At 52.9% G+C, this 26,983-nt stretch overlaps 9 protein-coding genes across 9 annotated transcripts; 4 read left to right on the top strand and 5 right to left on the bottom strand.

Moving 5' to 3' along the window:
• Window positions 1-86: 86 nt before the first annotated feature.
• Window positions 87-3,839, bottom strand: NIC96_2 (nuclear pore complex subunit). The gene is made up of 2 exons (XM_062911119.1): window positions 579-3,839; window positions 87-507 (listed from the first exon to the last, which is right to left on the bottom strand). The coding sequence occupies exons 1-2, from the start codon at window positions 3,693-3,695 to the stop codon at window positions 187-189; spliced, it is 3,438 nt and encodes a 1,145-aa protein (XP_062767127.1). The 5' UTR covers window positions 3,696-3,839; the 3' UTR covers window positions 87-186.
• A 231-nt stretch (window positions 3,840-4,070) lies between these two features.
• Window positions 4,071-7,081, bottom strand: NIC96_1 (nuclear pore complex subunit). Its single transcript, XM_062911118.1, has 3 exons — window positions 6,060-7,081; window positions 5,302-6,003; window positions 4,071-5,223 (listed from the first exon to the last, which is right to left on the bottom strand). Exons 1-3 carry the CDS (start codon window positions 6,078-6,080, stop codon window positions 4,156-4,158), a joined length of 1,791 nt encoding a protein of 596 aa, XP_062767126.1. The 5' UTR covers window positions 6,081-7,081; the 3' UTR covers window positions 4,071-4,155.
• A 600-nt stretch (window positions 7,082-7,681) lies between these two features.
• Window positions 7,682-8,668, top strand: QC763_306730 (uncharacterized protein; the record flags this gene model as incomplete). The annotated part of the gene is made up of 1 exon (XM_062911117.1): window positions 7,682-8,668. One exon carries the CDS (start codon window positions 7,682-7,684, stop codon window positions 8,666-8,668), a length of 987 nt encoding a protein of 328 aa, XP_062767125.1.
• Window positions 8,669-8,930: 262 nt separating this feature from the next.
• Window positions 8,931-10,087, top strand: QC763_306725 (uncharacterized protein). Its single transcript, XM_062911116.1, has 6 exons — window positions 8,931-9,243; window positions 9,300-9,364; window positions 9,453-9,606; window positions 9,754-9,832; window positions 9,902-9,949; window positions 10,007-10,087. Exons 1-6 carry the CDS (start codon window positions 9,154-9,156, stop codon window positions 10,078-10,080), a joined length of 510 nt encoding a protein of 169 aa, XP_062767124.1. The 5' UTR covers window positions 8,931-9,153; the 3' UTR covers window positions 10,081-10,087.
• A 2,061-nt stretch (window positions 10,088-12,148) lies between these two features.
• Window positions 12,149-13,830, top strand: QC763_306720 (uncharacterized protein). The gene is made up of 2 exons (XM_062911115.1): window positions 12,149-12,947; window positions 13,002-13,830. Exons 1-2 carry the CDS (start codon window positions 12,329-12,331, stop codon window positions 13,409-13,411), a joined length of 1,029 nt encoding a protein of 342 aa, XP_062767123.1. The 5' UTR covers window positions 12,149-12,328; the 3' UTR covers window positions 13,412-13,830.
• A 1,872-nt stretch (window positions 13,831-15,702) lies between these two features.
• Window positions 15,703-18,151, top strand: QC763_306710 (uncharacterized protein). The gene is made up of 3 exons (XM_062911114.1): window positions 15,703-16,308; window positions 16,387-16,762; window positions 16,820-18,151. The coding sequence occupies exons 1-3, from the start codon at window positions 15,990-15,992 to the stop codon at window positions 17,772-17,774; spliced, it is 1,650 nt and encodes a 549-aa protein (XP_062767122.1). The 5' UTR covers window positions 15,703-15,989; the 3' UTR covers window positions 17,775-18,151.
• Window positions 18,152-18,893: 742 nt separating this feature from the next.
• On the bottom strand, window positions 18,894-21,633 carry QC763_306700 (uncharacterized protein; the record flags this gene model as incomplete). Its single annotated transcript, XM_062911113.1, has 10 exons — window positions 18,894-20,315; window positions 20,367-20,475; window positions 20,533-20,569; window positions 20,645-20,735; window positions 20,790-20,826; window positions 20,889-20,964; window positions 21,013-21,042; window positions 21,157-21,296; window positions 21,362-21,415; window positions 21,465-21,633. The coding sequence occupies 10 exons, from the start codon at window positions 21,631-21,633 to the stop codon at window positions 19,499-19,501; spliced, it is 1,560 nt and encodes a 519-aa protein (XP_062767121.1). The 3' UTR covers window positions 18,894-19,498.
• Window positions 21,634-21,920: 287 nt separating this feature from the next.
• On the bottom strand, window positions 21,921-22,538 carry QC763_0054440 (uncharacterized protein; the record flags this gene model as incomplete). The annotated part of the gene is made up of 2 exons (XM_062905797.1): window positions 22,491-22,538; window positions 21,921-22,223 (listed from the first exon to the last, which is right to left on the bottom strand). The coding sequence occupies exons 1-2, from the start codon at window positions 22,524-22,526 to the stop codon at window positions 21,921-21,923; spliced, it is 339 nt and encodes a 112-aa protein (XP_062767120.1). The 5' UTR covers window positions 22,527-22,538.
• Window positions 22,539-24,029: 1,491 nt separating this feature from the next.
• On the bottom strand, window positions 24,030-26,970 carry QC763_306690 (uncharacterized protein). Its single transcript, XM_062911112.1, has 3 exons — window positions 26,238-26,970; window positions 25,180-26,180; window positions 24,030-25,129 (listed from the first exon to the last, which is right to left on the bottom strand). Exons 1-3 carry the CDS (start codon window positions 26,460-26,462, stop codon window positions 24,694-24,696), a joined length of 1,662 nt encoding a protein of 553 aa, XP_062767119.1. The 5' UTR covers window positions 26,463-26,970; the 3' UTR covers window positions 24,030-24,693.
• Between the last annotated feature and the right edge of the window lie 13 nt (window positions 26,971-26,983).

Genomic DNA, 26,983 nt, shown 5'->3' with positions numbered 1-26,983 from the left:
GAATACAATTATCTACCCTACCCTGTACCTCTCCTACCTCCCACCTCCCTCCTGCTTTTTGTCTTTGATCGTATAATGACAAGAATAAATCTACCGTTTGGTATCCCCCCCACCCCACCCCTCAGCCTTTCCCACGCTAAACACATCATATTCAACATTCCCCCCCTCCCCTTTCCCGCTTCTCCTTTAATCAGCCGAAGCCCTCGCCAACATCTCATGTAGTGAACTCGGCAACCGATACCTCAGCTGGCTCGTATACGCCGTCAGGTCAACGCTCGTCTGCTTCATATTATCAATCAACTCCCTCGCCGTCGTCTCATTCCCCGTAAACTGCCCATACATCAGCCTCTCCCTCTGCTTGGTGCAGCACACCACCGCCCACATCAGCAGGTTCGGCACGTTCTGCGCCACCGTCTGCGGCAGCTGGGCAAACAAAGCAGAGTACTGGCGGATAAGACTCTGATCGCCCTTTGCATCAAGCGGCAAAATGTTGAGGGCTTCGATTTTCTGTTGTTTTTTTTCAAACCAGTCAGTACCTTGGGGATGGAAGGAAAAGGCGAAGAGGGAGGGACGCTTACATCGAGACATTTTGCCCACTCCTGATCCTCCACAAGCTTCTTGATATCACTAATCTGCAACAAGAGATTGCACGCGTACTGGTTCTGATGGCCAATCTTGTTCCAGTACATGTACTCCTGCTCATACATCTTCATCATCTTCTTCGCCAGCTCCACCGGGTCGTCAATCGCCGCCAGGCTCCCCGCTGCCTCCTCCTGGCCATCCTCTCTAGCCATGACAGGCACAAGACGCATGGGTTCCTCGCCGATCTCGAGGGAAATAGCCTCGCTGAGGGCCCTGCTGACAATTTCAACCACCTGGTTGTATTCCTGAGCCAGGTGATAAAGAAGAACGGCGTCAGTGGTGCGACCATTGTCGTTGGCAAAGGCAGCGGCTTCTTGCGTGATGTTGCGGATGAAGTCGTCGTGGCGGCCAAGGGCAATAAGCTTGCCGCGCTCCTCGATGAGACCCTTGATGCGAGAGCCATCGGGTTTGATATCCCCGATCAGGCGGCTGAACTCACGGGACTCGAGAACGAGCTCGCGGAGGGCTTCGTGGCAGAGGGCGGCTTGTTGCTGACCGGCGGCGGTCTCGTCGGCGTTCAGGCAGATGAGGACAAGGTAGTCAACCGCGGCGGCGGCATTAGCGGCGCGGAAGTCACGTGTGTAGTACCCGAGCATACGGCCAAAGTTGATCTGAGGCTGGTTGCGGGTGTTGTGGGAAAGCAAATCATTGCCAGAAGACTGAGCATCAGCCGCACGGAGGAGGCCATAGTAAGAGAGCGCAATGGCAAAGTGAACGGCATCGACGTAGCTGAAGGAGTAGAGGTAGGCAATGGCATTCTCAAACATGCCCGACAGAATCTGGAGGTAGAAGAACATGGCAAAGCTGCCAGCAGTGTCCTCCGCAGGAGTCTTGGGGAAGTGCTTGAGGCCGATCTCCCGGATGCTAGACTGGAGTTCAGCAAGGCCATAAGACTCCCCAGCAAGCTCCTGTGACCTGTCAGTCTCCCGAGCAAGGTTGAACTGGAGCCAGACCCAGTCATTGACGTCTCCTGAAAGACCATCCAGACTGCGGTTGTTGACGTCGCAGCGGCCGATGATCTTGTAGCAAGCCATGCGGAAGGGGTCGATGGAGCCCTCGGGGGCATTGCGAATTCTCTGGTTGTACTCGTTGGTGCAGCGATCCTGAACCGACCGTTTAAGTCTCCGGTCTTCGCTGGAGGCATAGCTGTTGATGTAGCCCATAAAAGTTCGGTCGATGCTGCGGAACAAGCTCTCATGATCGTTGACATACTTGGCGGCGTCGTTCACAAAGCCAGCACGGAGAAGGTAGAAAACGATCGCCCAGACGTACTCGCCATTCGCTTGCTGAAGGTCCACGTTGTCTGGAACCAGGCTCTTGCGAATGAGGCGAAGGCGGATGTAAGCCTTGACCTTGCTGACGACGTCGGGCTGCCCACCCAGGTTCGCTTCATGGGGATGTTTGGTGATGAACGAGTTGACACCAGCCCAAAACTGTTTCTCCAAGAAGGTGTTTGCGCCCTTCAAGATCCGCTTGCGCATCTCAATAGAGTTGGCAGACGATGGGTTGGGGTCCAAGTAGTACCTGGCAAACTGGCGTTCCCGAGGTAGATTGTCAGGGTCGTTTTCACCCACAATCTCCCTCAGGGCATCATAGGCCTCCACCAGATGCGGCCCATGCCGATCTCCGGCAGTGTTCTCCAGGTCGCCCAACTCCTTGCAAATCTCGACTGGAAGGCCTCTCTGTCTCAAGTCGTTGAACTCCTTGATCTTGGTCGCAAGCTTGCCCTGTTTCTCTCTCAAGAAGCGATCATCCACAGAAGTGAACCCCTCGAGATCGCTCTTCTCCTTCCTGGCCTCGACATCCGAGAACTCGGGGGCATGAGCACCAATCCGGCTGGGAGTTCCAATAACAGACTTGTTCATGGCCGACCTCCCAAACATACTCTGCCGCATCGACTTTTCCCCACCACCAGGAGTGCCAGGCGCCATGCTCCCCTTCCTCCTCGACCTCCCAAACCCACCAGCACCCTGCTCCTTAGCCGGCGTCCCCCCCCTCACCGTCCTCTGCGAATCTCCCATACCCCCCTCCTGCTCCTCTCTGGGCTTAATCCCAAAATGCTGGTAGATCCTCTTCCTCTGCGCTTCCCACTCCATCGTAACATTGTCCTCCAAAAACAAATCAAAGTCCCTCACGCTCCTCTCCAACCCATCCGCAATCATGCTCAACGTCGTCTTTGTCTGCAGATTATCCAGATACGTCTCCACATCCACCTCCCCAGCAGAATAAGGACTCCTGTCCCTCGTCGTCGCCGTCGCCGCAGCAGCAAACCCCAACGAGCTCAAATCCCTCACCGCCGCCCCCGGATCAACCCCCGACGCAGCAAGAAAGTAATGAGCCTTCCCGTGCTCAAGATTGCGGCCCCCTTCCCCGTCCTTGGGAGCGAGCTTCCTGACCGTCTGCCTCAGGCTACTAAGACTGAGCTGCAGGGAAGGGAGGTCTCCCTGGGGCGTCTCCCCGCTGGCTTGCTTCTTGTTTTTCGAGAGCAACGAGTCGAAGAACGAGCCCGTCAGGCTAGGAGGGTTCATTGCCGCGTTTTGGAAGACGCTCGCGCCGCCGAGGGTGTTGCCGAAGCCAGTGTTCATCCCGCCGGCTGGCTGTTGGGTTGTGGGGCCCAAGATGCTCGCGAGACTGCCGCCGAGGTTCGATTGCTGCTGCTGCGTCGTCCCTAGACCACCGCCAAAGCCACCGCCGAGAACGGATGTTTGAGGAGTGGTGCTCCCGCCCAATGTGTTCCCAAAAATACCCCCGCCCGTCGTCGCTGTGGTGGCAGCCGGTGCAGCAGTGGTGGTGGTACTGCCAAACAGGGGGGTAGATGTGGTGGTGGTAGTCGTACCGCCAAACAATGATTTTTGGGGTGTCGTCGAAGTAGCTCCAGCGGTTGGGTTAGGATTGCTGAACAGGCCGGTCGTCGTCGTGGCCGGGGTAGCTGGTTTGGAGAAGAGTGAGCCCAAACCACCGGCCGTTGTAGCAGGTGGGTTTGTGGTGCCGGCTGCTAAGCTCCCAGTCGAGAGCGGCACCGGGGGCGTGCCCTTCCCTAGGTTGCTGAACATTTTGTGGTTCGAAACCTTATTTTTCTTGCAGTCGGTATGTCGAAGATAAGCAAGACGCGTTCCGAGCTGCGCGATGCCAGATGTTGGTGTCGGCTGAAAGCAAAACACCGACTTTTTGCTCTGTTGTTTTTTTGCGACTTTGGCGGTTGCTGCACAAAACAAGGCTGAACCTGAAATGGATGGACAACACGCCGGCGCCAAATTTGAGTGGGTCCAGCCACCCAGCCGCCAAGGTGCTGCTGGAGCTCTTTGGGAAGCACAGACCACCTGTTGCCAGCATTTCCCTGAAAGCTTCCGTCTCAGTTCAGGCACCATCAACGCCAGTTCATAGTGCAATATTACATCACAAAGTAAACAAAAAGGGTCCCTTCTTTTGTTGGACTTGTGACGATGTTGTAAAAATACCTAAGAAAAATTACAATTGACGGATGTCTACAGAATTACACGCCATTCCACTCCCCTAATTGACCCCCTCCAACGTCGACCCCTTCAAAGCTTCATCAATCTTCTTTCTGTATTCCTGCTGTGTCCGGCATTGATCCAGGAACACCTCATACTTTGTATCCAGAAGCTTCTTCTCCGCCGGGTCACCGCTCGACCAAACCACCTTTCCAGGCTTGCTCATCCGGTCCATAATATCCCACAAAGGCTCTGTCTTTCCGTCCTTGTCCGCGCTGGCTGCCTTGGCACCCAGCATCGCCGCGCCATGGACCACAGCAGCATTGACATATCGGGGAATCAACACCGGCATGTCGCAAGCCGTAGCGATGAGATCCATCAGAATCTCATTTTGACACTGACTCCCCGACATGAAAATGCTGAGAATGCTGTGGCCCGCCTTGTTCATGGCCTCGATAATCTGCCGTGTCTGCAAGGCGATGAACTCCATGGTCGAGTAGTAAAGCAGCACCATCCCGTCTTTGCTCTTGTCACTGCTCATTCCAATAATCGCCCCCCTCATGTTAGGGTCTGCAATAGGCGACCGGTTTCCCCAAAGATCTCCGTAGAAAAAGAAGTGTCGTCCCAAATACGAAATCGAAGGCGCCTTTGTCTCCTCCTTTAAATGCCTAAGATGGTCATTCAAATAATCATAGATATTCTTCCCAGCCGCCTCCGCCTCCTTCACCGTCTCGTCATAAGCAGCATGCGTTTCCAGCATGTGCTTAATCAGCTCCCCGGTAGCCGACTGCCCACCTTCTGCCATCCAAAAGTCAGGAATCAACACATCTCTGTACGGTCCCCAAACTCCCGGCACGAAAACCGGCTCCCTCGACATAGCCAAATGACAAGTCGAAGTCCCCGCCACGGACGCCAGTCGTGTAAAAGCCTGCGAGACATCATTCGGAGCAGCCGACTCATCCAGATGGTCCCGGGACAGCTTCACCTTAGCACCCACCGTCCCAATCCACCCAGCATACGCATCAATAACACCGCTCCCAATCGCAATCCCCGCCGGCAGTCCCAGTTCCTTCGCCGCCTTCTCACACAACCCCCCAACCAACTCCCCTGCGCTGAGGAAGTTACCGCTCTGCCATCACAGAATGTGTCAGCCATCAATTCCCCTTTTCCACCACTTCACAAAACAATCAGAAAAAGGACTCACTACCCCATTCACTCCTCCCATCTTCCTAAAATCATTCTCCACCAAATCGCCCAGCCCAATATTTTCCAAAAAGTCCTGCTGCCAACCCTTCACACTCCCATCCACCCCCACCGGCACAAACCCCTGCTTGCACACGGCGCTACAGAAGCTCCTAGTCTCCTCCCCCGTAGCAATATGCGTCAGCGCATCCGCCAAGTCATAAAACTTGCACCTCTCCCACAGCTCCTCGGGCATGTTATTCTTCAGCCACAACACCTTTGGGATCTCCATCTCCACCGACATCTTCCCCCCGACATATTTCAAGAGCGGATGGCCGGTAGCGTTGATGGCCTCCGCCTCGGCCAAAGGGCGGTGGTCAAGCCAGAGGATCACATTCCTGTCGTTGCCATCGTTGGTAAAGTCAGGGCCGGTGACGGGGACGGGGGCGTCGGTGTCGTGGGTGAAGACGGCGAGGGAGCATGTCGCGTCGAAGCCGATGCCGCGGATGGAGGTGGGGGGGATGGACGAGGTGGCGAGGACGGAGCGGACGCAGAGGCAGATTGCGTTCCAGATGTCGGTTGTGGACTGCTCGTAGTGGGTGCCGCCGTAGGAGGCCGGCTGCCAGAGCTTGATGTTTTCTGACGCGAGGGCTTTGATGTCGCCGGTGGTGTCGATGATGCAGGCTCTGGCGGAGCCGGTGCCGACGTCTATGCCGATGTAGTGGTCCTGTTCCGATGTGTGAGCTGTGAGTTGAGAGCTGTGGGGGGCGCGTTAGAACTAACTGGGGCAGACCTGAGAGTCATGTTAGCATGGCTTACTTGACGAGGTTTTTCACATGTTCGGACAGAGCTTGCATTTTGGAAGAGGTGTATGTAACAGCAGCAACACTCCGAGTCAAACAGCAGTTATAAGTGACGACACCGAAACCGGACCTGGATGATTTAAAGTAGAAGAGCAAAACACCTTGCTCGGAGACCGAGGCTGAGAGTCAACGAATGTGAAAAAGCGATGGATGAGGAACAGCCTGTCTCCCAAAACTAAACAGCACCAGAGGACGGGCTTATAAAGAAGCTCTTTGCACAATCGACACACCCGGTGTTGCCCTGGTGTTGTCGGAGCTACCCAGATGACCTAAAAGGGACAACCCGCTCTGGAACGGTGACGAGGGGGGAGGAGGGGTAAAATCTCGGGTCCCACTCCAACCACAGCCCGCACCGTCTTACCCAAAGCCATAGAAAAGAGACCATAAACCACCAAACCACCCCCCTTTCAGTCTCTATCAAAACAGTCCTAGATTCTCAACATTTTATCGGTGGGCTAACACACCTCGCTAGAGCAACCGGTACCTTGAACATGCAGCACCCCGCCCGCATGTACGACGGACCTAGACCTGTCTGATGTCTTGGGATCAGGCCAAAGCCAAGTTACCCCCTCCTTCGCTCAACAGCTCGCAGTAACTCCATCAAAATCCTATGTAGTGTCACGGGTTGAGAAAGATCAGCGGTGATCTACCCAAGTCGTTATCTCTGGCTTATTATAGCACGAAGACATGTTCAGATCCCGTCGGATGAGAGCTGAAGTGGCTGTTCAAGACCAAACAAAAAAAAAAAAAAAAAAAAAAAAAAAAGAGAGACGGCGGAGAACACGCGGCTTGGGTGGAGACTCCCACTTTTCTGAGTTGCTACGAGCTTGTTCTCGTGACACGCGAATGGCGGGTTTTGTAGTTTGTTTGGGAGCTGGAACCGCTGATCTTGTGGACTAGACTGCCACGGTAGGAAGCCGCTATGCGGGGCTAGAGCCGGTCAAATGGGAAAGATTGCTCCAGATCTTTGCTGTGTGGAACATTTCAGCTCCGATCCGGCATTCCGGACGACGTTTAATGACGGCGCCCGGTCCGGGCTTCCAAACGCCGCATACCGGAGTTTGCAGGACAGGGATTCGCCGGAGTGCCGATTTTGATGACTCCCGGAGTTCAACCGCACCCAATGCAATGATTTGCGGTGAGAAGATTTCGAGGTACTCAATCCGCTCCGGTATTGAATTGAACATGGCAAGGGGCTACTTGCCGCCCGCGCCGACCACAGAGTTTCTCTTCTAGGTCCCCTTCTCTTGCCCCCTTTCCAACGTTTGCTTCGAGCCTGCCTGCTGAAATTTTGACGGCATTCGGCGCCACGCTGCAGCTTGGCTGGCAGGTCGCCGCGGATGGCTGCTCTAGCAAACGGACAACCGGACAGCTTCGAAGATTTCCCGTCTCTGGCTGAACAAACGGGGATTTGCAAACAGGATAGTAAGATAGATCCTTGATAATATGTACTGAAACGACTCCCGTGCAAGATCACCAACGTCGCCATCTTCCTGTGATCTCTTGACGACTCTAATCTAACTCAATTGACTCGGTGCCACCATGGCATCACCATCTCCTTCAACAACCCCCAACCCTTCATTGGTCACCAATGTTCAAGCTCTGCGGAACTTCCTCGCCACCATTGGCCCTTCCTCTAGCATTTATGTCGATCTCGAAGGCACAAACCTCGGCCGCGGGGGAACCTTGGATCTAATCACCGTGCTGGTCCCCCCCGATCGGAAAGTTCGCATCATCGATGTCAACGCAATGGGAAACCAAGCCTTCACCACTCCGTCGAAAAAAGACGACAATGTGACGTTGAAGTCGATTCTGGAAGACCCATCCATCCGCAAGTACCTGTGGGACGTACGCAATGACGCCGACGCTTTGAAATCACTGTACCATGTTGCTATCTCTGGGGTTATCGACCTCCAGTTGCTCGAGAATCTCACCCGCCAAGGTAATAGTTTCTACGTCATCGGCTTGGACAAAGCCGTCGAGAACGATTTACGACTTGATCAGCGGGAGCAAATCGAATGGAAAAAAACGAAGGAGGATATTCGCAAGCGCATGGCTTCAGGCGACTCAGGCATCTTCTCTATTCGACCGTTCACGACGCCGGTACTTCGTTACTGTGCCGGCGATGTACAGGTTCTTCCCTTGCTACGCAAAGCGTATGAGACGAGGCCTGCATACACACCCAAATGGTGGACACATCTAGAAAACGCAAGCGCCAAACGAGTGAAGAAAGCCTGCTCTGCCAAAGGCTACGATGCAACAGGTGCAACAAGAGCTGTAGGTCCCTGGGGCTCGGATCCAGCGTACTTCTTTAGGAAAGGAAAGCAGCTGGGGCTACGCGCGACTTCTTCAACTTCTCAAAAGGGTTCCCAAAAGGATGGAAACCAGTCAGAAGGTCTTTGTCTCAAACCTACTAAAGAGTTAGCGCTTTTTGTACTCGTTGAATCTCAAAGACAGGCGACGCATCATGGTCTCGGAAGCACCTTGATACCCAAGCTGGCCTCGTTGATGAAAAGGGTTATGCCCTAGGAAAAAGTGTCGGTCATTCAAGAGGGAAGAAGGAAGTGCCATTGTTGAAATGCCCCGGCATTGTTGGTGTGTTGTTTCAGGAAAACGAATGGCAGAAGTGGGAATTAAATAGGTAGTAAGTGAGACTTATTCTGGTTGAAGTTGGAGCTCGGAGAGAATGACAGTCATGCAGCACGGGCCACCTGAGTGATGGTGCTTTCGAGTCCGCAGTTTCTTCGACTGGGCAGCCAAAAGATTTTTGAATAGGTAGATAACAACTGTAGTTTTCGAGTTTATGGGGAAATTTTGGCATGGTGTTTTGAGGCAAACCATTCGACTTGGGAGCTGTTGTGTTTGGGGGAAAGAGCGGGCCTATTGTGAGCGAGCAATTTCATCCTCGGTCCGTCCCCTCCAAGGTTCCCACTTCGGCACTCTACACCACACTTCACCACTCACGCGACCACCTCAGTTCTCTCCACAGCCAACAAACCACCTCATAATCCGACATGGCATCCGAACGAAATCTCACACACGAAGAGATCTGGGATGACTCTGCACTTGTAGCTTCCTGGAACAACGCGCTGGCGGAGTACAATGCGAGCACCCCTCCGTCCTCGATTTTCTGGTGTTTCTTATTGACGGTAAAACACAGAAATATCACAGCATTCACGCCCAAGGAGGCACAGTAGACGATCTTCCAGCCCCCGAGGAGAAGAAGTATGTTTCTCGCATTTCTCCAAACCCTTCAGGACAAAACCAAGAACCGTGACGCTGGGTAGCGACTCCTTTACTGACTCCAGTTTAGGACATCCGGCAGTGCCAAAGCTGAAACAAATGGCCATGCAGCACCTATCACAGCAGAGGAAGGGGAGGTCGACGAGAGCGTCCCAATGGACGAGAGCGACGAAACATCGCACCCAGCAATCTCGGATGCCCAACACTCCGCAGATGCGAACAAGGTACGCGGATCAAACACCCAAGATGCAGGCTGTGATCTCCCCAGGATGGAGGATCTCCGGAGATCCCTCAAAAGCTTGGCATGAAACAGTTCCTCTTCCTTGCCCTTCTAGTTCTCAGATTGATTAACATTGAATCACGGCTTACAGGTTGGAGGTGGGCTATCTGGAGGCCAGCCTGCGGTGCCGTTGGGGCCAGGACCAGGACCGCAGGTGTTGCTTGGATCAGGTACGCTCTACATGCTTTTTCTGGGATGTTGTATCCAAGCTCGATACGAATGTTAACCCGGAGATACAGTCCAAGATGAGGAGCTCAAAAAGCTGCTGATGTCTTGGTATTATGCAGGTAAGGTTTCTCTCTGTTTCTTTTCTTCGAGATGGACCACATGTGCTGATGTTTCAGGGTATTACACGGGCTTGTACGAGGGAAAGCAGCAAGGGCTCAAACAGGCCCAGCAGCAAGACAAAAGTTCTTGATAGGAATAGACAACATATTACCTCATCGTCTATAGGCGTTTATCATCAACGAGCTTTCTGAGGAGGTAGGGTACCATTGGGAAACAAATGTTAAAATGAAGGAAGAAGGCCCGAGCCAGGTGCTGGCCAGGAAGGTGACAGCGCATGCGACCCTGCACTAACGGCTTTAGGCATGGTTGACTGCCGGTGTTGTTAGCGTCTTCGGACGGTTTTCAAAACTGGGGAGTCATGTTCTGGACTCGGCGCTCGCTTCAGACCCCAGTCTGCAGGGCTGCGACTCTGCACTGCAGCTTTTCCAACCCTGATCAACGTCCAAACGCCAACCTGCGACAAGAAGCGTTCCAGAAACCTCACTTTCTACCACGGCTCCGCGAACTTCCATGTCTGAGCGCCGCCATGGCAGTGTCACAAATACAGCCTCTTTTCCTCGCCCAGCAACTTCTGTGCCCCTCGACATGGGATGCAAAAGAGGGACGGGAGATGAACCTCACCACCCTCCGTGTCCGGCTTTCAATTCCCCGTCATCCGGTCTTGTCCCCCACAGCCTGCCCACGTAGCAACGGATGCAAGAGACGGCTGTGTCTGCTGAATGCGCCGAGCTCGAATCTATTTGTTTGGTTCGTTTCATGCAGGGAATGTCGATATTGATTCAACTCTTTTTGTCGCTCACGTTGCATCCGTTGGCTGCCTCAATTCTCGAGTTGAAGTTGGATGGTCGTCAATGGGGGGAAGAACAAGGCCTGCAAAAATATCCCGATATGCTGGCCGGTTGACGCCCTGCCAAGACATGAGATCTCGATAGGATTTGGTCCGACGGGACAGACCTCACCAACTCGATATGGTTAAGAAAAGGAATTTGAGTTGCGCTGACAGACATGCTACGGTATGATTCGACGATTTTGCCAACAAAAGAAGACGGAATGTTCCATGACGCAGGTGCTGGACGGGCCTTTCGCCGCCTTGAAGGCCATGCCGCCTCTTTCAGATGGGGGTTTCCATGACGGACCGCTGTGGCGTTCTCAGTACTCTCCGCCCCATCCCTACAGCGCCTAATCGTAATGGCAAACTCCCACGAGCGCCCAATATCGTTCCTGGCTTCGAACACAGCTCTCAGGGAATAATTTGGATTGCGTATCGACTGCTTGGCAGTTGTGGGATCGCCTACTATATACAACAAGGAGCCAGTGCTCAGCAGGAAACATCTCGAACCCGAAACGTTCCTATGGCTAGTCACTGGGCCTTCCTGCTGGCCCCCAGCGTCAACTCCCGCGGTGGACATTCAAGATGCCGGGCGGCTGTCGTCTTGCGACCCCGCCGCTTCCGGGGCTTCAACCCACTCGTTGTTTAAGCGCACCGGCCGGGTCTGCTGTCACGGCCGCATGATGCTAAGAAGATCAGAGAGATGATGAAGTAGCCGCCTGGCTTGTTGAAGCCGCGCAGTCTGACTGACGGGCCAAAATAGCAGTTCGAGGCCCGCCTATCGAACGTCTTCGCTCTTCGTCGGGATCTTTTGCTGACAGCGCTTATTCTGTCTCTGTCTTCGTCCCCGTTGCCAGGAGGAAGTCCCCTCTCGGGATGCTGGGGGTTGCTATGCCCCACTCTTTCATCCCATCTTAGCGGTCTGTGCAACCGACCTTGGCGAAAACCCCAAACACAATTCTGAGACGGCTTTGTCACAGCCGACCTCCTGCTCCCACCATCCCTTCTGCCAGGGTCAGCAGCCAGGGTCTTCGCTCCGCAACGGATGCCGCTCTGCGCGGGCGCCCAGCACGCCGAAAGCAATGGGCAGGGAGCGAGACAGGGAGCGAGACAGGGAGCAGCTGTCACGGTGATGCCCTCCCGACAAGTTTCGAGACCGACCGCAACGCCCCTAACATCTTGGCCCGCATCCTTGGGGGTGCACTGGCGGAAAAAGGGGAAATCACAGCAAAGGGCATGTCGTTTTCGATCTCCAGCATGCTTGGTACAAGAGCCCGTCCCATGTGGCCGGCCCTCCTTCAAGAAGTCTTGTTTCCCTCTCTTTTTTCTCCATCCTCTCCTCACCCTCTCTCTCTCATTATTCCACCATTGTTTTTCTCTTTGTGTGTGTTCCGCTCTTTTGGTTGATCCACAGTTCCTTCTTTGATCTTTCCTCCATCTTCACTTCTATACGAGCAGGGACTCGCTTCAGCATCCAGAGTTATCTACGATATACACAACATCGAAACTTAATCAGATCGAGAAAAAGGGAAACAGAAAAGAAGACAAAATGAAGTTCTCTACAACAGCGATCTTGGGCATGGCCCCCTTTGCCTTGGCGAAGTCGGTTCACAACGTTGCTCCCGCGAAGAGAGATGGACATTTGCAAAAGGGTCACGAGAGCGTCAAGATTTCCGACGAGCAGCTCGCTGAGCTCACCCGCCTCATCGGTGTCCACAAGCCCAGCCACGGCAACATCAACTTCCTCTGGGTCAACATTGGTGGTGGTGCCCCTACCACTGTTGTTGGACAGGCCTCGACCGTAACCGTCACCGAGACCGTCAAGCACGAGGCCACCCCTCCTCCCGCCGTCGTCACCGGCGAGCCCGGCACCCCCGTCGAGCAGCCCCCTCCCGATGCCGTTGTTGGTGCCGGCGGTGCTACTCACAGCGTCACCGTCGGTGGCCCTCAAGGTCTTGCCTTCAGCCCCCAGGAGCTCAAGGCTTCCGTTGGCGATACCGTCATCTTCACCTTCCTCAGCCAAAACCACACTGCCACTCAGTCTGCCTTCGACACTCCTTGCGACCCTCTTGACGGTGGTATGGACTCTGGTTTCCAGGCCAACGCCAACAACACCGTCAACCCCCCTCCCCAGGTCGCTATGCAAGTGATGGTTGACACTCCTCTTTGTAAGTTTGACCCCAGTATCTGTCTGGAAAGCCTATTCTAACACCGAGATAAAGGGTTCTACTGCCGCCAGGGCAACCACTGCGGAAAGGGAATGGTTTTCTCCATCAACCCCACCGCCGAGAAGACCCATGCCATGTTCCAGTCCCTCGCCATCCAGCAGAAGGGTAACGGTGCCGGCGGTGCCATCACCGGCAACGCTCCCGCTCCCGACCCGAACGCTCCTCCTGCTGCTCCCCCCGCCGGCACTGAGACTGCCCCCCCTGCTGCCAACACTGGCCTCGTCCCCGGCGTCGGCAAGATCGGTGCCGACGGCTCTTGCTCTTGCGTCGTCCAGTGCAGCTTCGGTGGCTTCCCCAACGTTGCCGTCCAAGGGAGGGATTCCTTCGGCGGCTACGGTGGTGCCGTCCCCATGGCCATGGTCGGCGCCGCTCCTGCCGCCCCTGCCAAGAAGTTCAGGGCTTAAATCAACAAGACTCTTTGATATTTTCTTTGCTGCGTCATGAAAAATAAAAAAGGCATTTGCTTTTTTTTATTGGCCCCAGGATGAGATGATACCCCATTGTATATTTTCTGGGGGAGAATCACATGGAAAAGGGTGGCAAGGTGTTTTTGGCGAGTGCGTTTATGACAATGAATAAGGCGAAGTTGAAGGATAGGGGAGATACCAACGCTTCTGATGTAGACTTTTTTTTATTTTCTTTTCATGTTTCTTTTTATCTTTATTTTTACAACCCCCCCCCCCTTAGTACTTCTTTTTTCTGGTGGTTGTTGTTGTTGATATGACTGGCTCGTATTTTTCTCTGGATGCTTCACACCGTTTATACCTTAATGAGAGAGAAATAAAAAAAACCAAAAATATAAATACCTTGTGGTGGAACTTATGGGATGTGATGCGTTTGTGAATGAAGGTGACTTTATACAAAAGTGTTACAATTGGGTCATGTAGGTTGAGACCATCACCACGTCCTTCTATCATATCCAACCAGTGGTATGACGAACCACCGGCATTGTACACCACACGTCATGATGCTTCCATGTTGACCATAGCCGTCAAGATATTTGTAATTCCCACCTTGCAATTACAAAGTCAGATCCCTTTTCGTTCCTATGTCATGTTGTCGAGAACTGAACAGCGGGTCCGTAACTTAAGAACGTGAGCTGGCCATGAATATGAGCATGTGTACTCGTAGCACGAAGTATACCTGCGAGTTACACATGACTCCGGTTGCCAACTTCCTGTTGTCGCCGCGTCTTTTATTCGAAAACATTACCAGATGGTTCGAAGTCAATCTTAAAGCCATCACCAACCCCAACCCCCACTCCCTCCTTCTACCCCACCAAACATCCCGCACAGACCAATAACCACTGCCCCACCCTAATTCCAGTGGTGGTATAAAATATTTTCGCGCGCGCCAAAACTTTATCTCTGCTTTTCCTCTTTTTCTTCTTCAGAAAGTTGACCCCGGTGAAACGCAGAAACTCTGGCCCGGTGCGAATTTTCCTTTTGGATTTTGTTTCTTTCGAGAGACATATTCCGATTGGAGAAGCTGTGCACCGGGTTGATTTAAGCCGGGCAGAAGAAGAAGGAGTCTCAAGAATTGCTACTAGCCCAGGGTAAAAGCTGTGCGATGAGTGGGCGATCCCGTTAGGCCTCGACATTTTTTTTTGTTCAAATCGTGTTCTGATTTTGTGTGATGGCTGTGAGATGATTGGATGTTTGCGGGACTTGATACTCGGGAGGTTCCGTGACCATGGTCAAATGTGTCCTTTGTTGAACGACGATATTGTTGGTTTTCATCGTCGGTCGAAGAGAATTTTTCATCTGAGGTGTGGCTTGAGCAAAGGTGGCTTTGCGTGCGGTGAGAGTCATAACCCTAACCCAACTTCAAGTCAGTTCAGTGTCATCATATTGTCAATCGAGGTAGGTCAGCATGTGACGGCCTGCAGACATCTCGATACCCAACCCCTCGTCCAATTAATGGCTGATATATATATCCAATTCCCTTGGAAATGCAGCCTCGCCATATGTCAGGCCGACACTAGTGCCGGAAAATCAGCTGTGTTGCAACCTGCTGCGCTGGCCGAATCCACCGCCAGGGCCTGATGGGGCTGGGCTGCTGTTGTGGTTGATAGCAATTGGCCCACTGCCCGCCCTGGCTGCTGCATAACAAGATGGCGATGAAACTCAACGGCGACTGCCAACCGCTGCCGAGTTTGGAAGAGAGAAATCCATTTTCTCGTGTCTTCTTCCCCTGTTTGTTCATGGATGAGATGAAGGGGGACGGGAAAAACTCCTGAATGGAATCATCTTTGGAGGGTCGTCAAAGTGGACACATGAGTTGAAGCTGAGACTGAACTCAGATACCTGCCACCTCGAAGCTGAGTTGACCTCGGAGTTGACATACGAGAATCCATTCTGCCAGCCACCGCTATTCGAATTTTCACCTGTTCACTGCCGCTGCCATGCTTTTCAGCAGCAAGAAAGGAAAAAAAAACTTGAATGCTAGGTGCATTATCGGCCTGGAGCATCAAGAATTGAACATGCCAAAAGATTCAAAATCGACCCTTGTAACACGGATCGGATCGGTCTGGCCGGCCATGCGTGCCTGCACAAATGTCGTGCCTCTCGAAGCTCGAAAAGCCCTGGTCGGCTGCCCAAGACATCCATTACAAAGACGGTTTTGGGCTGGCGCTTGATCAGGCCTTGAAACAAACAGGCTTCTCTTTTGAGATTTTGACGATCAACCGCGTGTTCCCCCTGGCCGGGAACGAGGGTGAGTGGACACGGCGATGCCAGCTACACTGGCACCAATGCATGTTACACCTCTCCTGGGCCTCCCATTTGACGCCCGGAACTGCGGTGTGTCCACCCTTGAGTAATCCCCCAACTCCAACATCATATGCATGTGGCAGAAAACAGCAAGGTCTTTTAATACGTCTCGTTACCCCACTCCTTGTAATCTTTCTTCGCCTTCTCTTCCCATGCTTGCAGCATTCTCTTCTGTTCCCACCCTTGTTCACCCCAAGGTTGTAACTGCCCCATGACCGACGCTCCCCGTCAGTCTTCCTCTTCATCGTCCACGTTCTTTCGTCGTCCCTCTTTTGTTCAGCCGTTTCAGGCACTCTACTTCCTCATGATTCAACGAGGGAACCCCCATCCGCGTAAGAAGGTGGCCGTGGTGGGCAGTGGTGTAGCGGGCATCGGTGCGCTGTGGGCGTTGAACCGGAGCCCTCATGATGTGTACATCTTCGAGGCCGCTGACCGCCTGGGCGGTCATGCTAACACGGTGGAGTTCACGAGGGGAAAGTACAAGACTTTGGTCGATGCTGGGTTTATGGTCATGAATGAAGCTACATACCGTAAGGAGGCTTCTCATCCACCCCTGTTTCCTTTTGCTTAGGGCCATTTGTAAGTGAGCCGCACTAATGCATGGACAGCGAACTTTTTGAACTTTCTTAGGAGGATGAAGGTGGAAACCGCGCCCGCCGAGATGTCCTTCTCGGTGTCCAGAGACCAAGGGCGCTTCGAGTGGGCCAGCCTGAACAGAGATGCGTTCTTCTGCCAGCGAAGCAACTATTTCTCACCTAGAATGTGGAGATTGGTCTTTGACATTTGGCGCTTCGACAAGTTTGCGCTGGACGTCTTGCGCGCCGAGAAGCCAACTGAGGAGACCATTGGCGAGTACCTCGAGAGGGAGGGCTACTCAACCAAGTTCAAGGATGACTATCTCACCCCCATCACGGCGAGTTTCTGGAACACCAGCCCGGAGAAATGCGCACTCGACTTCCCCGTCGCCACACTCATTCGCTTCATGTAAGCTGTGTCCTTGAGACTCATCATCACTCGAATTTGTTGGCTGACCTCACTCAGGTGGAACCACCACTTCCTCGCCTCAACCTCCAAGAACCCACAATGGCTCACCCTCAACAGCGGTTCAAAGTCCTACATCGACGCCGTCATGAAGGGCTTCCCATCCAACCACGTCCGCCTCAACAGCAAGGTCATCTCCATCACCCCTGAGCGGGACGGCAGGTTGAGACTTCACACCCTCCACCCAACCGGCGGCAAGTCGGAGGTATTCGACCATGTCATCCTCGCCACCCACGGCGACCAAGCCCTCTCCATCATCGGGGACTCGGCAACCGAAGCAGAGGATTCCATTCTGCGATCCTTCCAGACCTCCACGAACGAGGTCTTTTTGCATTCTGACCTCTCTCTTATGCCAGAGCGGTACGAAGCCTGGACATCATTCAACTACCTTTCCCGGTCCTCCCCCATGACCGGCTCGGGCCACATTGACCAGGTCTGCCTCACATACAACATGAACATCCTCCAGGAAATCCCCCGCGCGGCCTTTGGGGACGTCCTCGTCACCCTCAACCCGCTGCACAAGCCCGACCCGAAGACCATCCAGGGGAGGTACACATACCGGCACACAATCTTCAACAAGTCCGTCCTCGCGGCCCAGGAACGCCTCCCTGAGATCCAAAACACGCGCGGGATTTCTTATGCGGGAGCCTGGACGAGACAAGGCACCCACGAAGATGGCTTCAGCTCCGGCCTCCGCGTGGCCGTCGAGCATCTCGGCGCGAACATCCCCTTTGAGTTCGAGGAGTCCACCCTCGCCAGGGGGGAAAGGCCGAGGTACTCGCTCTGGGACTACGTCATCCGGTTCCTCATCTGGCTCGTCCAGGTCCTTTTCCTTGCCGTCATTGACAAGATTGCTGGTGGCCTCACCACGACCCGTCGTAGGTTGGTGTCGAGGGTGGGAGCCAAGGGCACTGCTCTGAACGGACGGGTGAAGGTTCACGAAAAGGACTTGTGACTAGAAGGTCGGAGGGAAAGTATACGGGAGCAGTGGGTTTTGATTGAGAAGGAGAGGGCGATGGTTGCGGCGAAGAAGGAGGGACGGCATTAAATTGTTTTTTTTTTTTTTTTTTTTTTTTTTTTTTTTTTTTCACTATAACGAAACGAACGAACTTGATGACGACTTTTACGAAAAGAAAGATGAACTTTAAACAACACCCCACGAAAATCATAAGGGAAGGGGGGGGGCATGATACACACACGTACAACATTGTGGAATTTTTTTGGGCGTTTTTTTTTATACATCAAGGGAAAGATTGGATACCACTACTACCACTACATGAGCAAGAGGGAGGGATATATAAAGATTGTATATTTTATGAAGGGAGGGTTGGGCAATATGGGAAGGGGAGGGGAGGGGATACAGATATCCACTACGAAATAAATAGTCGCATAACGCGGCAGAAAGCATTTCTCTTTTTTTGGTTGCCATACAAACATCACCTAAGTGTACCTTGCCGTGCTGTGTAGTTGGGGAAGGATACCACGTATGAGCGGAATGCTGCGTCAAACACTCTGAGAAACAGATAATGAATCTACGAGAGATGTTTGTTTGGAAGAGGCTGCAAGGATGATAGCGTGACAATAGGTACCAATATATAAACTACATGCACGTCACAGTTACTTATCTGCCCTTCCAACAGACAATGCTGCAAAAAAGGCTCTCCATTTATATAACACACCACAACAAAGACTCACAACCCACAAACAAAGAGAAGACCTCTGTTGTTGAGCAACCCTTCACTTGTTTACTCAACCTACCTCTCCTTCTCCTCATCCCATTGCCTACCTGCACCTTCCCAACAGCGTGCCTTCCAACAATCCACCTCACCAATCAAAAAAGGAGGGACCAAGCAACCTTGATATCCCCCCCCCTCCACAACCCACCTCCCAACAGCAGCTCCCCAAACCCTTACCAGGATGCCAACAACACTTGTGGTCAGGTCAAATGGTAAGGATCTCGAAAGTTGCTGATAGCCCCCGAGTTCAATTCCTAGGTAAAACCCCCTGAAGGGTTTTCGTAACCGGCCACCCTACCAGAGGTTGGCCGGTGAGCTTTTCGACTTTTATGCTCACTGTTGTTTGTTTACTTCACTTCTTCTGTCTCCCCTCTTGGCTGCGACTTTTCAGATGATTGGAACACTGTCATCATAATTGAAACTCGATCCCCATGGCTACCTACGGTCATGCACGCTTATCTCAGGCAAAGTCTTTCTGCCATCAGTTTTGTATCTCATCATAGCCACTCAGTCGAGACTTCCATGCCACATAGCATCAGGTCCCCAGAGGAGCCATAATCAATGTTCATTATGCAAGTAGGTCATGTATCCTACCATCGAAAAATCAACCCCCAAACAAAAAGGTATCCAAACCAACCTGAGTCCTAGGGTGCGAAACAAGTAAAACACACCAAAGCAAAAACTCCTCTCTTGCTTACCTTCCCGCCCACCTGTTCTTCTTCTTCTTCTTCTTCTTCTCCTCCTCTCAACCCCAACTCTTCCCGCACTTCTCACCCCTCTTCTCCTTCTCCGACCCCTCCTCCTCAGCAGTCCTTCTCCTCCAATCCCTCCACCCCCTTCCCTCAACGACATGTTCCCTCAACACCCCAAGGATCGGATAGCTCACCGTGCTTCTCCTTTGGCACTGATCCCGGTGCTCACCACAACTCCAGTTCGAACCCCACTAAAGCCCCGGCCCCGTTCCTGGACTCCAAGCCGGCGGTTGTTTTGTCCACCTCCCGCCCCCAGTGACATCCGTCACACCGCACACGCTCGTCCCAGACCCAATCACAATGCTGTTCCCCAACCTAGCCTCCTCCCCATCGGCAATCTCGCGGCTACTCAGACTCGTCGCGCCGTAATCAACGTCGACTCTAACTTCTGAGGTGTGGTGCCGGACGGTTGATGTTGCCAGCGCCGGCGGCAGACGGGGGAACCTTCCAGCAGCAGCGCCATCGTCGTCGTGCGGGTTGTTGGTCGTCGTGGTTGTCGTCGTTCTGGTCAGCGAACCGCTCGTGTACGGCCTCCTGTTGGTTTCCTTGTCCCTACCGTCATCATAACACACCGTGTTGACCTCTGTACTTCGCGGCGAGACATCCCCATCCCCTCCAAACTCGGCGTGGTTGATCGACATCTCGGCAGCGTCTGCAACGATGGCATCGGTGGATGACACGAGGCCTTTTCTGTTCAGCGACTTGTTTCTCGCTTGTTGTTTCTTATCCCCCTCGAGAGAATCCTTCTGCCGGTTGTTAACGTTGCAGCGGTGATGGCTGTTGTCGAGACCGGCCAACTCCTCTCCCCCGTGACTAGTGTGGTTGTTGTGCTGACTTCGTGGTCGAGATGCTCCTCCGCTGACAGAATCAGTAGAGGCCGCCGAGCTAGTGCTGTCGCGGGAGGTGACCCATTGGATGACAATTGCACTGAAGAGGATATCACTATTACAACACATCAGGCACACCCAGCCTGGCTCGCCATCGAGAGCCATAAGCACGGATAGGTTCCTGTGGCACTTGTTAGGGGTCACCGCCGTCAGTGCGTGAAGGGAAACCTACACCACGCTGCTGGTCAATGTGCAGACACAACCCACAAAAGTTCTCATGGCCACGGTTCGGAGACGTCGACTGCCAGGTGTGTGGACAAAGTTCTTCCACGTGTACGTTCCTATGATTCCAGGTCAGTAAGGCGGAAATGAACCAGAGAGAAGGAAGAGCGGTGTACTGGATAATGGTATTAAGAATACCAAGGTAAGATATATCTGATGATTGAACTGTTAGCAATCGTTCGAGCCGTGGATCCAAACGGGAAACAGAGAAGAACTGAACGGGCTCACATTGACGAGCAGATCGAAGCTTATCAGAGGGATCATGGCTTCCTTCCTCATGCCTATTATGCATTGGCCGTTTTCCACCCTCGTGATGCGACTGGAGATGTCGGTTAGCCGTGGAAGCTGAGATCGACAACAGGGGGTGCAATACTAGATGAAGTTCATAACGACAACAACGCAATAAACCCCTGTGGTTCCCTGTTGTCAGTGACCGCTCCCATAAACACGGTCAAGGCCTCCGAGAACATACCGATCATGCCGAACGAGTTGAACAGATAGAGCTTCGACGTCATGCGCCTTCTCTTGGAGCCTGATCGTATGATGAACTATCTCGTGTCAGTGGGTAATCGTCAATGGCGACCGCAGTGTCTTACGGCTTTTTCTACCAGAAACATGTAGATAAGCTAGGTCCTGTCAGCAAAAATACAAGACATGAGCTGAGCCAAGCACATACAATCTACTCATTCAATATTAGCACACTCGTCGAGAGAGCCTTACGAGCCCGCCGAATAGCATACCTTTGTCGTTACATAGCAAGCCAGACACAATAGAATGGCTGATTCGCACACTGATACCGAGTATCCCACACCAAAACCAAACTGGAGTATGCCAGTAGCAAACACAAACAGAAAGGAATCAGCATAGATAGCGAACACCACTGTTTCCCGTTAGCCGGTGATCCTGCTCCTCCGCCACCACCATGACATACGGAAGGCCACCTACAGTATTGAACAAAAGGGAGTCTGCTCCAGAGCTTAACCGCCAGATACCTTTGGGCTGTCAATCCGTCAGCAAAGACAGCTCGACAGAAAAAGAAGGGACATACTCAGAAACGAGGAGATAATAACTAGCGAGACCATGGCCAGGATGACACTTATGACCATGCCAACCAACGGCTCGCTGTACGAAGGGTTCCTTCTCTCCGCCGCCGCCGAGGACGAGGTCTCGCTCCCTTCCTTGATGCCTCGCAAGACGAGCCATATCGGGGGAGCCATTGTTTCGTCGCCAGGAATGTTGGCGGTTGTGACAATCCATCAAAGCAAGGTCGTGTTCTCGTAGTAAAATAAAAGGTGGTTGAATATTGGGTAGGTCGAGAAGGTAGGTAGCTAGGTGAGCCAAGACGAGAGGGGCTGATATCTACCCATCTATGCGCGAAACGGTAACCGTGTATAGGTGAGTTGCTAGGATAATAGGGACGATATGAGAGATATCAGCTGAGGAGAATGGTAGCTGAACAGTTAGAATAGAGAGACAGCCAAGACCCAGGTGTGAGGTGAAAATGCTAACGTTTGCGCGCTGCCATGACGAATAGCTCGTGGGAGTTCCTTTCCTGGAAAGTGGCCGCCACATCGTGGCAAGGTGGAAGAACCGACTGTAAAATAGGAACGGTAAGAGGGAAGGGGGGGGGAAGAACAATCCCGACTGAATCGATGGGGGGCCCCTTGCTGTTCATCAGAACCCACGGGTCGGAAACAGCGTCTTGGGTGTTTCTGAGCTCAGGTGCTGGAGTGCTTGTCTCGGTAGGGTAGGTCTGATCCAAGACACTCAGGCAGTGCCCAGAGCATCGTGAGAGGAAGAAACAACCCTGGAAAAAGAACAAGAGCTGATGCGCCACTGGTGCTGCAGTACAACCGTTGCTTTCAGCCATCTAGTGTTGGTAAGCCGGCATCTGCCCGTGTTGACCTGGCCTGAGAAACAACGAGATGCATCAGAACAATGAATCCACGCTTTTCGGAGCTCAAAAAAATTACAGATCGGAGTGACATGGTATAAATGGCAGGTGGCAACAGAAGCAATTCCGACAAGATCTGGTGTAGCCCTAGCTTGGACCATTCACAAGTGTTCAACTCACCAAGGCCGCGGACGATTTCGTGCTGTCAGCGAACATGATCTTGCTTGGATGTGGGAATGCATGCTTGCTGCAGGGGATCATGTATGTATAGAAAATGCCACCGCATCGGTCCCGAACTTGGCCCAATATTGAAGAGAATGTTGTAGAGGGAGAGATGACTTGCTCAGAGTGGAGCATGGCACTGATAATTTGTTGATAATGGGTAGCTCTTTCCCACCATATTTCATGTTCCTTCTGTTGTCTTCTCAGTCGACCTCATCGGCCGTATTTACCTCTTCTTACCTCTTCCTCCCGTTCAAGACATGCCCGATCTCAACCCGACCCTCCGACGACGCGGCTTACCTTTCAGAACCCAACGATCGCGGCTCTCTCAAGGAAACTCCCTGCTTCGCCTTCCATATCAAAGCAAAAGCGAGACTGCCGTGCAACGGTAACAAGAGGGCTAGCCTGGCCGGCGGCCGATGGCTCGTATCACTCCAGTGCTCCTCCCTACTTGTCCAGATCCGTAAAAGAGAGACAATTTGGCCCGAGATTCTCAGCCTTCCAAAGCTCAGCAAAAATTCAATCAATCTCAGAGATAGGAGAATGCTTTCCAGCGCCGTCCTCAAATCAGTTGACAGGTCATATGCCGCTCAAACAAACTACAGAAGCTAACTCCAATGGTGTGCTATACAAGGGGCGTCAACACTCGACGTTTTCCCCCGCTTCTGAACCGTTCGAGCAAGTCTAGAAGCCCACGCTAATGTAGTTCCATGTTAAGCCTCACATAAGTATCAGTCCACAAACCGGCGAGCTGGACTCGAACCGTTCGTTGGACAGCATTGTTAGCTCATGAACTTCACGCCTCACAACAGTTGTTGGCCTTCAGTCCAAAGTTCATGCAGACACCTCGACTAGCCCTGCGACATAATGATCATGAGTTAACCTGAGCATCGCTCAGTCAGGTTTGTTTGAGAATGAGCTCAAACAGGAACTGCTACATCATCTCACCCTTCAACACCTCACTCCCAAAAGGGACGTAAGGGTTGAATACCTGTGTAAGTCCCAAACAAGCCTAGCGTTCCCCTCTCAACCCCGGTTCCCACCTCGACCTGGCCAAAGCGCTAACCAACCAATCCCTGCGGCGATCAATCCAGGGGCCCGTGCTCCCTTGTCTTCGGGGTTCGGAAAGTGAGGCCTTACATAATCCACCCCCAGCTTCACCCTCCCTCACTCACTCTCTCACTTATTATTCTCAGGTCGAATTCAACGGCCTCGGTCATTCCTATCGACAAATGCCCTTCTTAAATAGAGGAGAACAATAAGATACATGGCCCCTGTCCCTTGCATAACCCCATCAACAACCCAAGTCTCATAAACTTGCCAGACCTTCCATAAATATCTCGAAAACAAGCCCTGCTCAAAAAGGGCAGGTCACACGACTGATGGGCTTCTTCTGTCGGGGGTTGTTTCTTGAGAATAAAAACAAGATAATAATCAACACTTGAAACGGCTGATGAGAAAGATTGGATGCCTTTTGTATCAAGACACATCTGATCATGTTTTGCCTAGTATAGTTTTGTCTGGTAACGATTATATTTCTTTCTCAGCTACTTTCCGCACTCGAAAACGCAAAACTTATTCTTATCTATCAGATCGCACTATATCTCTTGGGAGTTGGCCGGCTGCTGCCATCTCAGCCGGTAGTCTCTTCCCTTCGAATTCGTTCTTCTGCCCCTGCGTCGACTTCATCCATGTTCATGTTCATTCCTGTTTCCTTCCCAACACTTCATATTGGCCAACTATATCATTCTTCAGTCCCAAATCCTCCCCTTTCATGAAACCAAAAAAAAGAAAAAGAAAAAAAAAACGCCAAATGCAATGATATCACCGCAAAACCATCACGCAAAAGAACGCCAAATTGTCTAACCGATCCAGTCCTATCCTTGTCCTCCTGACCAATTTGAGTTTTGTCCAGATACCGGCCCCTTTCCTGTCCCAAAATGCCCGTGGTATTCCCCAAGATTGTCGCTAAAAAAAGAATATTAAAGCCCCATCGCGTTTGCCTTGTTGGTGTTCTCTATCAAAGAGTCTCCCATAGTTATCCAAAACATTACTTATTATCCGTCCTGTCGTATACTCGGCGAATCATGTCATTCTTTTGCCATTAAGCTCCGGTCATTATAAGTGGAGAATGTTGCTCCTGTCGTGTGTGTTGTCGTAGTTATGTCGAGGCCGGTGGTGGTCCAGCCTCCCTTGCCGTTGTTGTTGTTGTCGTCGTCGTCGTCCTTGTCATTTCCCCACCACCACCATCCTGCCTCGTGGTGGTATGAACCCTAAATTTATCCCTCAGCCTATCCGCCAAGCTCGCCCGTCGGCTGTGATGCTCCTCCGAATCTGCCGTCGTCGACCCCGACGAAGACGACTGCGGTGGTTGAGACTCTCTCAACTGCTGCTGTGATCGGTGTCTTCTCAAGATTTCAATCCGTTCCTCAACCGAGGCGTGCCGGAGGCGGTGCAGGTCAAGGAACCGTAGTGATTTCCGGCGTTGTTGCTGTGTCGTTTGAGCGTTATTCTCATTCCATTCGCCGGCCAAGGGTGGTGCGAGGTGATGGGGGTCTTCTGGGTTTTGCTCGTCGTGGGGTCGGAGGTCGAGACGGCTGTGGAGGTTAGTGTTTGGTAAATAAAACGAATTGAGCAGTACGCTTACCACAGTGGACAAGTCCCGGATACGTTGATCAACCACGGGTCGATACACGGCGGGTGAAATTGGTGGTCACAAGGTAGCACTCGGACGTCCTCCCCCACAAGAAAGTCCTCGGTGCAGATTGAGCATCCAAGGTGCTCCTCTGATATCCGCTTGCCGTCCTTGGTCCCATTCTCGCCACCATTGGCGTCTTTGGGGGCAGCAATTGTTGGGTTTACGGCTGGCTGGTCGTCATCTTCAGACTCTAAGACTGTCCCCAGACCTTCATTTTGCCGCTTTGCTGGCGTTTTGGGTGTTTTGGGTGTCCTGGGCGTCTTGGGCTCCTCTGGGATGGCTGATAATCTGGTCCCTATCCCCGGCTCGGATGACGATCGAGATGTTTGGGACTCGAGCTCGAGGGCTGGATCAGGTTTTGCCGGTGCCGGATCCCCAAACTTGACAATGGGAAGCGTCTCCAACACCGCGCGCGCCAGCCCCTTTGCCCTACTTTGTCGGGGTCGTCCGCCGTAACCCGATCGCGGCCCATATCGTTCCGGATATCGATGTGCCCTGATAGCGCCCGTTGCAATGATAACGAGAAAGAGGAGCGTGATGAGACCTGTGATGCTATACAGGATGCTCATCGCCACCGCCGAATTGTTCCCATTGTGCGGTACTTGGGCACTCGTTTCCGGGCCGGCAGCAGTGATGCCGCCAGTGATGGTGGCAGCAGCCGACGCCCCGGCCAAGCGTGTGCTGTTCATGGCAGCAATGGATTCCTCCTGGTTCGCCATGGTGAACAATGTATCGTAAGGCGTCCCTTCCAAGTCCTGATAGGAACCCTGCAGCGCGCAGCAGTTCCCCTTGATGCTGTACAGCAATATCGCCCTCGGCTTGGCAGTCGTGATGAGCTCGCCCACGAGGCTCGTCGAGCTGTTGGAGTCGCAGCTGACCAGGGCAATCGACTGGTTGTTCATGGCTTCGAGATCATCGGCGTAGGTTAAAAAGCCTTGGATTCGATAGTCCTGTGCAACGTTAGCACAAGAGCACTTTCAGGTTACCACTGTATCTGGCGCGCTCACGTCTCTGACTTCTGTGCTCTCGTTCAACCCGACTGCGCGGGTCAACGGGTAGACATCAAATGTCAGCTGCAGAATCGAGCTCTCGGGTGGGCTGATTTGGAGATGCATCAGCGATTCTTCCTGCCACGCCGGGGCATTTTCGATCCAAGATATCCTTGCATCCTGAGCGCTGACGGTTGCCAGCGAGAGGGAGGCGAGGAGGAGAGTCCGTATTGAAGCCATCATTATTCCAGATCCAACGGCCGGCAACGGTCGACGTCGCTCCAAGCCAGACTGGAAGATGTGATGGGCTTGAATGACGGCGATAACGATTTCGAATCGGCCACACGCGCGGAAGGGCCGGAGCAACTCTGATGAAAAGGGAACGGAGGGGAGACGCGGCAGGTGGGGGTGGTGGGTTGGAAAAGGGCCGGCTCTCCGCGTTCTGGGGATCTTAGCATCTCACCATGGCTTTGGCTGGTCTATTCCTGATCGTCGGAGAAAAACATATGCTGGGTGTGTGGTGAGGGGTTGAGGTTGGTAGATGAGTACTGCTCCCTTGCAGCTCAGGACGGCAACAAGACGGGTACCGCAGTAGCCGGGCAGAAACGGGAACTGCATTGGCCATGATGGCATCTGCCCAGGCTAAGCTGCCATTCAAAGGCGCAATTAAGGTCGTGCGCGACAAGGACGCCGACAATATGACACCAGCAGCTGGTGTGTGCAAGATGTGTGTGATGCATCTACAAAGGGGGGCGTTTTGGATA

This window comes from Podospora pseudopauciseta, chromosome 3, assembly GCF_035222475.1.
Source record: "Podospora pseudopauciseta strain CBS 411.78 chromosome 3, whole genome shotgun sequence".
NCBI classification, from domain to species: Eukaryota; Fungi; Ascomycota; class Sordariomycetes; order Sordariales; family Podosporaceae; genus Podospora; species Podospora pseudopauciseta.
This window is presented reverse-complemented; position numbering and strand designations above follow the sequence as displayed.